We start from the raw sequence: 12,447 nt of genomic DNA on the forward strand, positions 1-12,447 counted from the left end.
CCACCATGTTCATGCCGATCAGTGGGAATCCATCCATATTAGTCCCATCTTTATGTACCTCATCTTGAGCTTTATTTACTGAGGCGCACTCACCGAGACACTTTTATGACAAAAATATCATTTTGTACAAAGGACATGATTTGAGTTTTGGGACACATTTGTGCAGCTGGTGGGCCTGTGCAGTGAACTGGGGTTCACTGGTAGTATGTTGCACTGATGGCTGGTACTGCCTCCTGGCTCCACTCCCATCTGCTCATTTATAACCCTGGTTTCCTGCCTAAACACAGACCCTTCTGAAGACCACTGTGAGATCCTCCCCTTAGTTATAAGCTAATAAAAACATTTGTTCTCCCTCCAGTCGTGAGAGCTGTTATTCACCCTACAATTTTATTAGCTTATTCCCTCTGTCCGCTGACGTGGCAGAGGAGTTCACATATTGGCTAGACTGTTTACAGGCCGACCTGAATGTGACCAGAGACATCTTCAACACTGATGAACTCAGGAGGTCCTCACTCGTTTCGAGAGTAGGAATAAAAGGGTATGCAGTTATTAGGGACTGCTCTATATATGACGCTGCTATTGAAGTGTTGAAGGCTAGGTACTTGAAGTCGCAAAATAAGTTCCTAGTGAGGCACCAACTTGCTCTACGTCGCCAGTGGCCAGGAGAGACCATTGATGACTACCTGCTGGATTTGTGGACACTTGCCAAGAAGTGCAGGTACAAAGCAGCTACAGGCTGCATTTGTGAGGAAGAACAGATCTGGGACACTCTAGTCGCGGGGGTCCGCTCGAGGTACATGAGGCAGCAACTGTTCGAGTCGAGCAAGAAAGACCTGGCTAGCCATGTCATGCTGGCCAATTCACTGGAACAGGCCAAGCTCAAGAATGACGACCTCGTAGCCAGTGAACTCGCTCACCCAGGTGACCCCTTCCAAGGACCAGCTGCTCCTGCTATCCCTGCCATAACTGCTGCCACTTCCCATGCAAGAGAGTGGTTTTTTCTGCAGCAAGAGCCAGCATCCACAACCTTGTTGCCCAGCAAAAGACTCAGTGCATTCCAGCTGTGTCAAGAAAGGCATTGATGAGGGTTTGTCGCGAGGGGAAGCCTGGGGAAGGCCGCAACCTGCACCACTCCCGGATCCGATTCCAGCCCCAAGCTGTCTGCCCCAAATTCACCCAAACCCACTTGCTGCGGAACACGCCAATGGAGGGTGGTGGTGAGGAAAGAGCATGAAAAGGCTAAATTCAAACGTTGCCACCATCATCATCGGAGGAAGAAGGAGGGTGGCCATCTTGCTGTGCCACAAGGTCAACACCATCTTACCCACGCAGCACAAACTAGGACGGTCTGGGCCACTCAAGCAAGGAGCATGGAGTCTCCAGGGACCTAGCCTTGATGGTCCTAGATCAGGACAGACCTCACCAGCTCAGCAACTTCATAGTGACTGTGAAAGTAAACGGACATTCCACTAAATGACTTATTGATACAGGCTCTACTGAAAGCTTCATAGACTCATGGACTATGCAAAGATACAATCTGAAGATGTATCCTTCCAATTATCGAATAATTCTCGAATCTCATTTGCATTCTACGCGTGTCCATCAACATTGTATGGTACACTTGTCATTTGAAAGGGGGGGGGGAAATTCTGTTAAATTTTGCTTGTATACACTTGATGAATTGTGTGCTCTGGTGTTGTTGGGTCTAGACTTCCTGTGACACCTTAAAAGCGTGTCCTTGGGAGTATTCTGGTCCCCTTCCCCCATAACGGTTCAGAATGGAGGGCCCCTAAAATCAGAACCCACACAGCCTCTCCACACTGAATATTGACCCTCCCCCTTTCCCGAATCTGTACAGCAGACTGAGATATTATAAAGTCTGAGACACAACGTCTGCTCGAAGAAGGTATCATCGAACCTAGCACCAGGCCCTGGAGAGCGCAAGTGGTAGTGGTAAAAGGGGAAAATAAGTCCAGGTTAGTATATAGCCAAACTATCAATCGGTACACACTCCTTGATGCATACCCCCTCCCTTGAATTTCAGACATGGTGAATAATATTATGCAGCATCAGGTCTACTCGATCATTGACCTGAAAGCTGCTTATCACCAGCTGCCAATCCATTCTGAGGATCGTCCATATATGACATTTGAGACTAATGGTTGTCTCTGTCAATTCCAGTGGGTCCCTTTCGGTATCACTGACAGGGTTTCTGTCTTTCAGAGGCAGATGGACAGAATGGTGGATGAGTATGGGTTGAAGGCTACCTTCTTCTTCCTCGATAATGTCACCATCTGTAGCCACACCTTGGAAGACCATGACGCCAACCTCCAGAGCTTTTTCCACGTGGCGAGAGCCCTGAACCTCACTTATAACTCTGACAAGTGCATGTTCAGGACTAAACGTCTATCAATCCTCAGCTATTGGTGGAGAATGGCATCATTTGCCCCAATCCCAATAGGATGCGCCCCCTGTTGGAGCTCCCCATCCCCAGGACCACAAAGGCTTTGAGGACATGCCTGGGGTTTTTCTCATATTACGCCCAGTAGATCTCTCAATACACTGATAAGATTTGCCCTCTTTTAAAAGCCATTAATTTCTTCCTCTCTGCTGGAGCCCAAATGGCTGCTAACTACTTCCAGAACCACTGCGAAAGCTGCCATGCACGCGGTGGACGAGAATGTGCCTTTCAAAGTGGAAAGCGACACTTCAGACGTAGCCCTGGCCACTACCCTCAACTAGATGGGCAGGCCAGTTGCATTTTTTTCCCGGACATTACAAGGCCACGAGCTCCGGAACCCATTGGTGGAAAAGGAGGCTCGAGCCATTGTAGAGGCTATGAAGCACTGGAGACACTATCTGGCTGGTAGGAAATTTACACTCCTCACTGACAAGTGCTCAGTCGCATTCATGTTTAGTGATGTCAAGAGGGGCAAAATCAAGAATGACAAGATTACTAGGTGGAGGATCGAGCTCTCCACCTACAATTATGACATTGCCTATCAGCCAGGAGCCTTTAATGACCCTCCAGATGCCTTATCCAGAGGAAGCTGCGCCTCTGCACACACCGGCCAACTGCAGTCTCTGCATAATGAGCTCTGTCATCCAGGGGTTACCCACATGGCTCATTTTGTCAAGGTGCGCAATCTGTCCTACTCCATGGAAGACGTCAGGGAAATGACCAGGTCTTGCCAGGTCTGTGCGGAGTGCAAGTGCACTTCTACCACCCCCCAAAGGCACCCCTGAACAAGTCATCCAGCCCCTTCGATCAGCTCAGTGTTGATTTTAAGGGACTTTTCCCCTCCACTTTCTTCCTCTCTGTTATTAACGAGTACTCCCGCTTCCCGGTCGCTATTCCATGGCCAGACACATCTACTTCATCAGTCATAAAGGCCCTAGATTTCATTTTCTCCCTGTTCAGGTATCCCAGCTATATTCATAGCGACCGGGGCTCATTCTTTATGAATGACGAGCTGCATCAGTACCTGCTGGCGAGGGGCATCCCGTCCAGCAGAACTACTAGCTACAACCCCTGGGGGAGCGAGCAGGTTAGAAAGGAAAACACCGCAACCTGGAAGGCTGACAAACTGGCCCTGAAGTCAAAAGGCCTTCCAGACTCACGCTGGCAGGAAGTCCTCCCTATGGCGCTCCATTCCATCCGATTGCTATTATGTACCTTGACCAATGCTACTCCTCATGAGCTCCTATTCACTTTCCAAAGAGGGTGGACATTGGGAACAACACTTCCAGTCTGGCTCACCATTCCTGGCCCAGTCCTTCTCAGGAACCATGTGAGGAGAAGCAAGACTGACCCCCTGGTGGAAAGGGTGAAACTGCTCCACGCCAATCCCACATACGCCTATCTGGAGTACCCGGATGGCAGGAAGGACACTGTCTCCATTAGGGATCTGGCACCTGCCAGAGCAGAGGATCCATTGACTCAGGTGCCTTGCAAGTCACGGAGCTCATTCTCGCCGCCCCCCAGTCAGGGTCTCAGGGGATCTGGTTCAGGAGGAAAGTACACCCCCCTCCACTTTCGAGCCAGAAACCCAGCCCACCTCTCCTCCCTCACAAGAGGACCAGGAGACCTAAGGAATCCAAAGCCCCCAAGTGCTAAGGCACTCCACCACAATCTCCAGACCCCTGAACCGATTAAATCTGTAAATTTGTAAATAACTGTATTTTTTTTAACCATTTGTTTCTGAACCCATGTTCTCTGTCTTCATTTACAGGCCCTAAATTCTACAGGAAGGGATGAATGCAGTGAACTGGGATTCACTGGTAGTGTGTTGTGCTGATGGTTGGCTCTGCCTCCCGGCTCCACCCCCATCTACTCACATATAACCCTGGTTTCCCGCCTAAACCCAGAACCCTTCTGAAGACTGCTGTGAGAGCCTACCCTTAGTTATAAGCTAATAAAAGCGTTTGGTCTCCCTCCAGTCGTGAGAGCTTTTATTTACACTCCAGCCTGCTGCTTTATTGTTCCAGCAACTAAGGATCAATCCTGACAGCCGATGAACTCTGCACATTCTCCCTGTGACCATGGATGTTTCAGTATCCCCTATATCCCAAATAACATGCAAATTACTGGGTTAATTGATAATTGTAAGTTGTCTGCAGAGTGTTGATGGGTGTGGAATCTGGGAGAAGTTGATGGGAATGTAGGGTGAACAAAATGAGATTTGTGTATGATTAGTGTAAATGGATACTTGCTTGTCATGTAGACTCAGTGGCCAGAAGGCTATACCTCTCGGTGACTCAATTCTTAACTTATTTCTTTTGGTTTACACATGGTGTTGCTGTATGTTGATTTATTTTTTTCAACGTTCCATTTATTTCCATCAAGTTTTTAAAAAAAGTCTGCGGGTTTACATTGTCCTATCATTGCTCCATCTATTGTGCTATTGCAATTTTTTTCAGTTTACTATGTAAAGGAGATATAAAATTTCAAACTTGCATACTGAAAGCTGATCATATACCAAATTTATATTTCCATAAAATGTAAGGTACATTTTTTAGCAACATTTAGGGATTATCACCAAATTTAACAAATCACATCATCTCAGTGTTTTCTCACACTTAATTCTACAATCAAACTGCTGATGCATTATTGACTAAGCATCAAGGTTAAATAAATCTTTAAGTGACTCTTCTGTCATCATCATATTTTGCTTTCCCTTATCACTTTCTTCCTTAGTTGGAGGAAAAAAACTTTTGAGAATAATATGCATTACTTATTTTGTGATGCCCAGTCTGGGGATTTGAACATTTTCTTATTTCTGATACAAGTATCAAAATCTGCAAAAAAAAGATAGAGAACTTTAATGTTGGCCAATTCTTATTAAATCTCATATCTGCACAATTTTGAGTGTGATTAACTTTAATTTCTCCATTTACACATCAATTAAATGCTAAAGTTGAACAAGATGATACAGTTACTGCTCATCCAAATATTTTGTCAAAAACAATTGACAGATGTTAAGAACATTTCTTTTAAGATCTATAATTATTTTTGTTAATGCAGGAATGAAGATGCTGTTAATCAAATGGCAGTTACCCCTTATCCTATACCATCCAGTTCCCATTCTAGTGAGGTAAGGACATAGACCTATTCTATTCAGTTGCTTTTCAAATGACTTGAGACCCTGTTATGCTAATGGGACAGCTCTTATAATAAGAGTTTGTTGTCATATTTTAGGAGCTAAATCATATGTATTAATCCTCTTCATTTTATTATTTTTAAAATGATTAATCAAAACTTCCCAAAACACACCTATTTAAAGTAATATGACCTTTCTTTTCAACCAGTTGTGCTAAATAAAGTTTCTGAATCTTGGTTGAATTCTAGGTGGACCTCTTCTGAAACTGTTCCTGACTATTCAATCTAAGTTGATGGCAATCAATGCTGGTTCACATCACCAGTACTAAGAGTCAGCATATTTTAAATACAATTAGACTTTAAGCACATTGTTTCAACATAATAAAAGTGACCCTGAAACTCTCTGAATTCAGTGTTATTAGTAAACGAACTGAACAATTATGACGCTTGTAGAACCAGGCATGTTTATTTTGAAACTCCAATCATTCTAGAGTTCAGAACTAATGTCGGTATGAATTTTATTAAACTAGAAAACAATCATATGAAATATCTCTTTTCAACTATGTAGGAAAGTGTTTTTCTCAATATGTTCTATAGATACAACCAATTGTATTGAATGTCCCTGTATTACATATGAATCTTATTTTGGAAAGGGGGATGTTTTGTTATTAGCAGTGCAAAATAAGCAATGTACAAAGTTCTTAAAAACTGATGTATGAATTTGCAGAAAGCAATGAATAAAATCACTAATAAGCTACAGCTACAAAATTTCCACCTGTATGTTACAGCAGTGAGCATGAACTTTCTTTAAAAAGAATTTTTCATCAAAATTGTTTGCTTTAATTTCAACTCCTTCTTCAAATAAATAAAATATCTGCCATCTTAGCTAACAGTTTGGAGGAAAGTAAGAAATTAGTTATGGCACCAGATAGTAAACTGTTTTACAAGGAATTCATTCAAAGGTGGTGGGCTTTGTGGGCTGAGTAGAAAGAATGGTGGAAAATTTTACACAGAAATAGACAAAGCAATTCTTCAGTTTATTCCTCTGCATTAGAAGACATATTCAATGAAATATACCATTTGAGAAGGTGGTTTAAAACTGTCATGCCAAATCTCTTTATACAAGCCGAGACTAGTAGTTTGTTTCTACAACTAATTAATAATAAGCTGAAAAGCCCATCAGTTTTGTCAGTTCAAGGCTAACTATTAATTAAGTTCCATTGAGTGGTTTCCTTTGTAGATCTTTCAAGCAGTAGCCAAGTTCAGTTTCAGATTTATTATCAGAATACATACGTGACATCCATGCAACCCTGAGATTCTTTTTCCTGTGGGTGAGGCAGAATTACCACTTATTGGCAGTGCAAAAAGAAACTGTACACAATGTATACATGTATACAAATAAAGGACTGTAAACAGATAATGAATGTAAACAAAATATGCAATAGAGAGAGAATAAAAAATAATCAATAAATTGTCAATAAAATAATCAATTAAGAGTCCTTAAATGAGTCCTTGATTCAATTTGTTGTTGAGGAGTCTGATGATGGAGGGGTAGCAGCTGTTCCTGAACCTGGTGGTGTGCGTCTTGTGGCACCCTGTGACTCTAAGTGCCAACAAAGGAAGAGGGAATGGGAAATAGTGAAATTAATCATGCCCAAACATTATTTTAAGAGGAGCCATACACAAAATTCCTGGAGGAATTCAGTTGGAATCCCAATGAAGGGCTCAGGTCCAAGCCATTGGTTACCTTTTACTTCCTATGGATGCTGCATGACCTGAGTTTCTCAAGTTCTTTTATGTATTGTTTTTGACTCCAACATCTGCAGATATTTCTTCTTTAACAACATTAAAACTAGCCATTTGTCTCCCTCTTTCCCTTCTCTCTCTCCATCTTCTCCCCCTCATCCCTGTCCCTCTTTCCCCATCTCCTTCACTTTCCATCCCCCTCTCTTCCACTTTCTCCATATCCCATTTTCTCCATATCCCACTCCCTCCATTTCTTCATTTCTCTTTCCCAATTGTGTTTTGCTCTACTTTCTTTTGTGATTGCTTTGTTAGTAAGGAAAATTTCCCTAATTAGTTGTTAACTATTCAGTTGTAAGAAGATGGGTTACTAAATGGACTTTTCTTCATCTGAGAACTTATCCCTGGAGACTCGCCTTGTTCAGTTGTCTGAATAGCAATTTGTTAAACCAAAGGGCCTGAACAGCTGCAATTCTAACCCTTTATTAATACAAAATAAAAGTAGAATATGCTACATATATTTAGTAACAAAATGCAGCATCTGTGAGGACTGCAAGTTTAAGATCAATAATTCATGCAAGAATATAGGTGTGATTGTTTGGTCAAGCACTAGATTTTCGTTAATCTGGGAACTTCTCAGCAATGTATTCTCAACATCACATGCTTCATTAATTATTTTGTCTTCATTACTGTCAGTTGTCAGAATGTTGGATGATTGTATCATATTCCATTCCAGATGTAATACTGAGATAACAAACTACTATGTGCACAAAATCCTGTACTATTTAACAAAAAATGGTAGGCATGTTTCAGATCAGATAAGTACAATGGAATGGGAACTTCCAACAAAGAATATTACAGCTACCTCTGTTAGGTCTGCTTTGTTCATGAATGAGTGAGACAAACACCAGACTGAGTCGAAATCAGGGTTCTTTGTTCTTTATTACCGGATTGTAACACTTGCAACTAACCATGTTAGTCGGAGAATGCATTCTGCCGTTATCAGCAAAATGGTGATTTTTTATACCCTTGGATACGTGCTTAGAACATCATCATATCATTACTTGTCCAATGACTAAAACTGTTGCTATCCTTTCCCTGCTAGCTTCCTGCCTCTCAATCCATCAATGTCTCTCTTATCTTGTAAGTACAAGGATGCATTCACATCTTGTTACAGCCCTGTACAGGGTAACTCCTTACACATTCCCATCTCATGATGTTTTACCTTACACCTCTCATTACTGAATACTCTTATCATTCACAATCTTCAAACATGTTGGAACCACACTTGACAACAAACTTAGCTTGATGAGCTACTTAAATAGTGTGACTATACGAACAGGACAGAGGCTGAGTTTTGTGCAGTGAGCGAGTTTTTTCCTAATTCACCAAACCCTCTCCACCATCAGTTGAGCATAAGTTAAGAGTATGAAGGATTGCTCTCTATTTGCCAGGACATAGCAACCCAACTAAATAATACAGAGCAACATTCAGGAAGAGTTCTTAAAGTGTTTCTCAAGCCTGTGATTTTCTTCACTTAGAAGGACAAAAGTAGCAAGGATATGAGAATGCCATTGTGCACAAGCTCTTTTTTAAGCCATTCTCCTTTCTGACCTGGAAATACACTGCTGATCCTTCATTGCCCTTGGGTGAAAATCCTGGAACCTCTGACCTCATCATGTGGATCTTGGTTGTTGAAGAAGTCAGCACACAATCACCCAATGACTAACAAAGGATGAGCAGTAAATCCTGAATATCCTTGTGAAAATCCTCTTCAATGCTTTTAGTGGAGTTTCAGATCAACATTGTCATCAAATGACCTAATGGTCCAAATTCTTTTCTTTAAAAAGTGACCCTGGGTGGTAAGAGAAGGATGGTATTTCAATCTTTTTTTTTCATTTTCATTTGCACAATTCCCTCAAAGCCCTGTAAAGGAAGAATTTATGTTATGTACTGTGCCGTCAGATTTTTATCAGAACTGCATTGATTCAAAAGCAGTTAGACAGAATGCAAGTGCCTTCTGTCTGAGGGCTACAATTATCAATGTGAAATTAAGTTTGGATAGTATCAATCTAATTCACTTTGTGAGCAGGCTAGAAACCAAAACTGTGCTGGTTTGGTTGATGCGCGTCCTCTTGAGGACTCGGAGTCAAAGGTAATCATTGGAGCAAAGCATTGCCCATCAGTGCTTAATGCTGACACTCAGTGACTGAAATAGACGATATTTCTTTCTCAAGTTGTCATACTCTTGCCACCAATGAATAACAGGCAAGGCACAAATCTTCCAAAGTCCTGACTGCAAAAGAAAATCTTCAGATACCTCTGGTTATATTTTCTGAACAGCATTTGAGCTTTAGGTGCTGGTTGTGTGGCAATAAGTGATGCTGGAATGCAATTTCAACAACCATTATTCTGGTTAGATTCCAGATACCACGGGAGCATTGCCCTCCCTGGAACAGTCATCGACTCAATCAGATTTTTCAAATTTCAAGAATGTACATAATATACTGTTGACAAAGGTAAGGAAAGTGGTGTAAATCAGTGATTTCTAAATTCCTATTAAAAAAAATGTTTTTATCTATTATGTAGAATATTCTGTATTTTGGGATTTAAACGTAACAGAGATGAATTCAAGTGCAGTCAAAACCAAAATGTGCCAGATATTGTATTCTGCATTATAATTTAGTCTGTCTATATCAGACTTTAGATGTCATCTGAGTCTGTGGAAATATAAATTATATAAAAAAATTACACCTGAAAAGTTGCATCATAGACTTCCACAATTTAAAAAAAAAAGTGGAATGTGAAGTTCAGATTCATAAAGGTTGAGAAGGGACAGTTTTATGTTGAATAATTAACCCTCTCAAACTCCCCAAATCTGATGAAATGCAATAAATGGCAGTTGAGGCCTGGAAATGGAACATGAGCATCAGTAAAAACTAATAAACAGAGTACAGGAACACATCCTGCATGTGCATTGAAACTGGAAGAAATAATTTGACAAAAGAAAAAAAATTATATTTCCAGATAAAGGTTAAGTACTTATGACTGAAAATGGATTACTTATTTTAATGAAAAGTCACAAATCCTGCATTTTTGTTCTTACTTCCATGATATGAATTAACGGACACTTGTCCAACAGAGTGTCCCAAAGCAACTGTGTCAAATGCTCCAGATGGTTCAGCGCCAGTGACTGCACATTTTTCCTTTGCTAAATTTCACTTAATTTATGGAAGATTTATGAGATGACTCTGGTAGGGGTATAGTTCTCAAAGAGCTTGAAACAGAAAGAAACTGGCATTTACACGAAGGCATTTAAAATTGTCACCCAGATTCCCAGGATCAGCTTGCAGCTATAATTATGCATTCCTTCTGGAGCAGATTTATTTGAGAGCAGGCTGAAAACTATCAGTGCCGGTGAAAAATGTTGCATCAATGAACTTGAACAGATGCAGCCAATTAAAAAGCAGTGTCATAATAATTTGATCAAAAATGTAAATGCTTTTATAAAGACTTAAAATGCATGTGAAACCATTAAGAACTGGTGCCAAAGTGGTAAGAGGAGGAGATTACAAAAGGAAGCGCAAGGTGCGAGCATCATCTGGAGGCAGGTGTTGAAGCACACTGGCATCCGACCCCAAGCAATGTGCATTGCATCAGTAATGAGCAGCATTATGGATTTAGTTACTTATTAAAACAGCAGTTCCTTTCCATCTGTGCAAAGAGCAGCTGCAATGAAATTTAGCTGCAAAATAAAGCAGGTTACAGCAGTCATGAATTAATTAGCTCTGTACATGACTTCATAAGGAATAAATCTGACATTTAAAAAGATGAGTAGCTGATTGGCTTCATTTAGCAGTTTTGTGCATGACAAAGATAGTTTTAAATGAAGTTCACTGATATGAAAATAGAGATGATTTCCATGACACTAAATTATAGACTACGTAATATGTTTAAAATGCTGGTAAGTCGGAAAATGCTGTTTAATAATATTAATGGAAGAATTCTATTGGAAGTTTCCATTGCCAGGGTAAAAGCTTTTCCTTGTGGAAAAGGATTTCTCATGATGCTTTTAGGCTGGAGTTTGAACAGTTTTATTCTTCAGGAAAGAAACTTGCAGCTGCAGTTGTCCCATTCACCCAAAGCCCTTGTCTTTCAGAGAGTAGAGGTGACAGATTTGGATACTGCAACCATACCCTTGACGAGTTGTACAGTGCACCTTGTAAATGGTACACACTGCAACTATGAAACCATAAAATATAGGAGCAGAATGACATCATTTGGCCATCACGTTTGCTCCACCACTCGAATCATGGCTAATGTGTTTTTCCTCACAACCCCATTCTCCTGCCTTGTCCCCATAACCTTTGATAGCCTTACTAATCAAGAACCTATCAAACCCTTTAAATATACCAAAATACTTGGCCTGTGCAGTTCTGTGTGGCAATGAATTCCATAGATTCACCACCCTCCGGCTGAAAAAATTATTCATCTGTTCTACAGCCACGTCCTTTAATTCTAAGGCTGTGCCCTTTGGTCCTTGACGCTCCCACTTTTTTTATTTTTTTATTTTTCACATCATAAACCACATTGACCATCATTACATTTTCCTTTTCAAATATATACAGTGTCATTTTCTCCCCCCCCATCCCTCCTCCCATCCCACCCTCCCTCCCCCACCCCCCCCATCCATTTAAAGTACAAAATCTAAGATACATTAAACCAGTCAAACAATGTTGAAGCATCTTCTCTATCCACTCTCTCTGGTGATTTTGATATTTAGTAGGTTTCTATGAAATCATCTTCATCCAGTACAAGTTCAGGCCCTGAGCCATCAAACACTCCTCATATATTGACCCTCTTATACCCAGGTTCATTGTCGAAAACCTCTGGAACTTCTCCAATGCCCGCATATCCTTCCTTACATACGGGGCCAAAAACTGCGCACAGTACGCCAAAGATGGTCTGACCAATGCCTTATAAAGCCTTAGTATTGCATCCTTTTATATTCTGGTGCTTGGAAAATGAATGCAAAAAAAGGCAGATAGATTCAATTTCCAGTTGGGAAGTGGTGGGGGGAGGGGAAAGGTGACGGTAGAGACAGA

At 41.1% G+C, this 12,447-nt stretch overlaps 1 protein-coding gene across 10 annotated transcripts in view; it reads left to right on the forward strand.

Annotated features, from left to right (window-relative positions):
* patj (PATJ crumbs cell polarity complex component) overlaps window positions 1-12,447 on the forward strand; it is a 307,050-nt gene that overhangs the window by 231,183 nt on the left and 63,420 nt on the right. For 9 of the 10 annotated variants that reach the window (XM_069938547.1, XM_069938545.1, XM_069938548.1 and 6 more), the window contains 2 exons: window positions 5,525-5,594; window positions 9,763-9,861. In XM_069938547.1, coding sequence (XP_069794648.1) covers window positions 5,525-5,594; window positions 9,763-9,861 — 169 coding nt within the window. The remainder of the gene's footprint in view (window positions 1-5,524; window positions 5,595-9,762; window positions 9,862-12,447) is intronic. The other variant, XM_069938553.1, reaches the window with a different exon arrangement.

This window comes from Narcine bancroftii, chromosome 5 (genome assembly GCF_036971445.1).
Source record: "Narcine bancroftii isolate sNarBan1 chromosome 5, sNarBan1.hap1, whole genome shotgun sequence".
NCBI lineage: Eukaryota > Metazoa > Chordata > Chondrichthyes > Torpediniformes > Narcinidae > Narcine > Narcine bancroftii.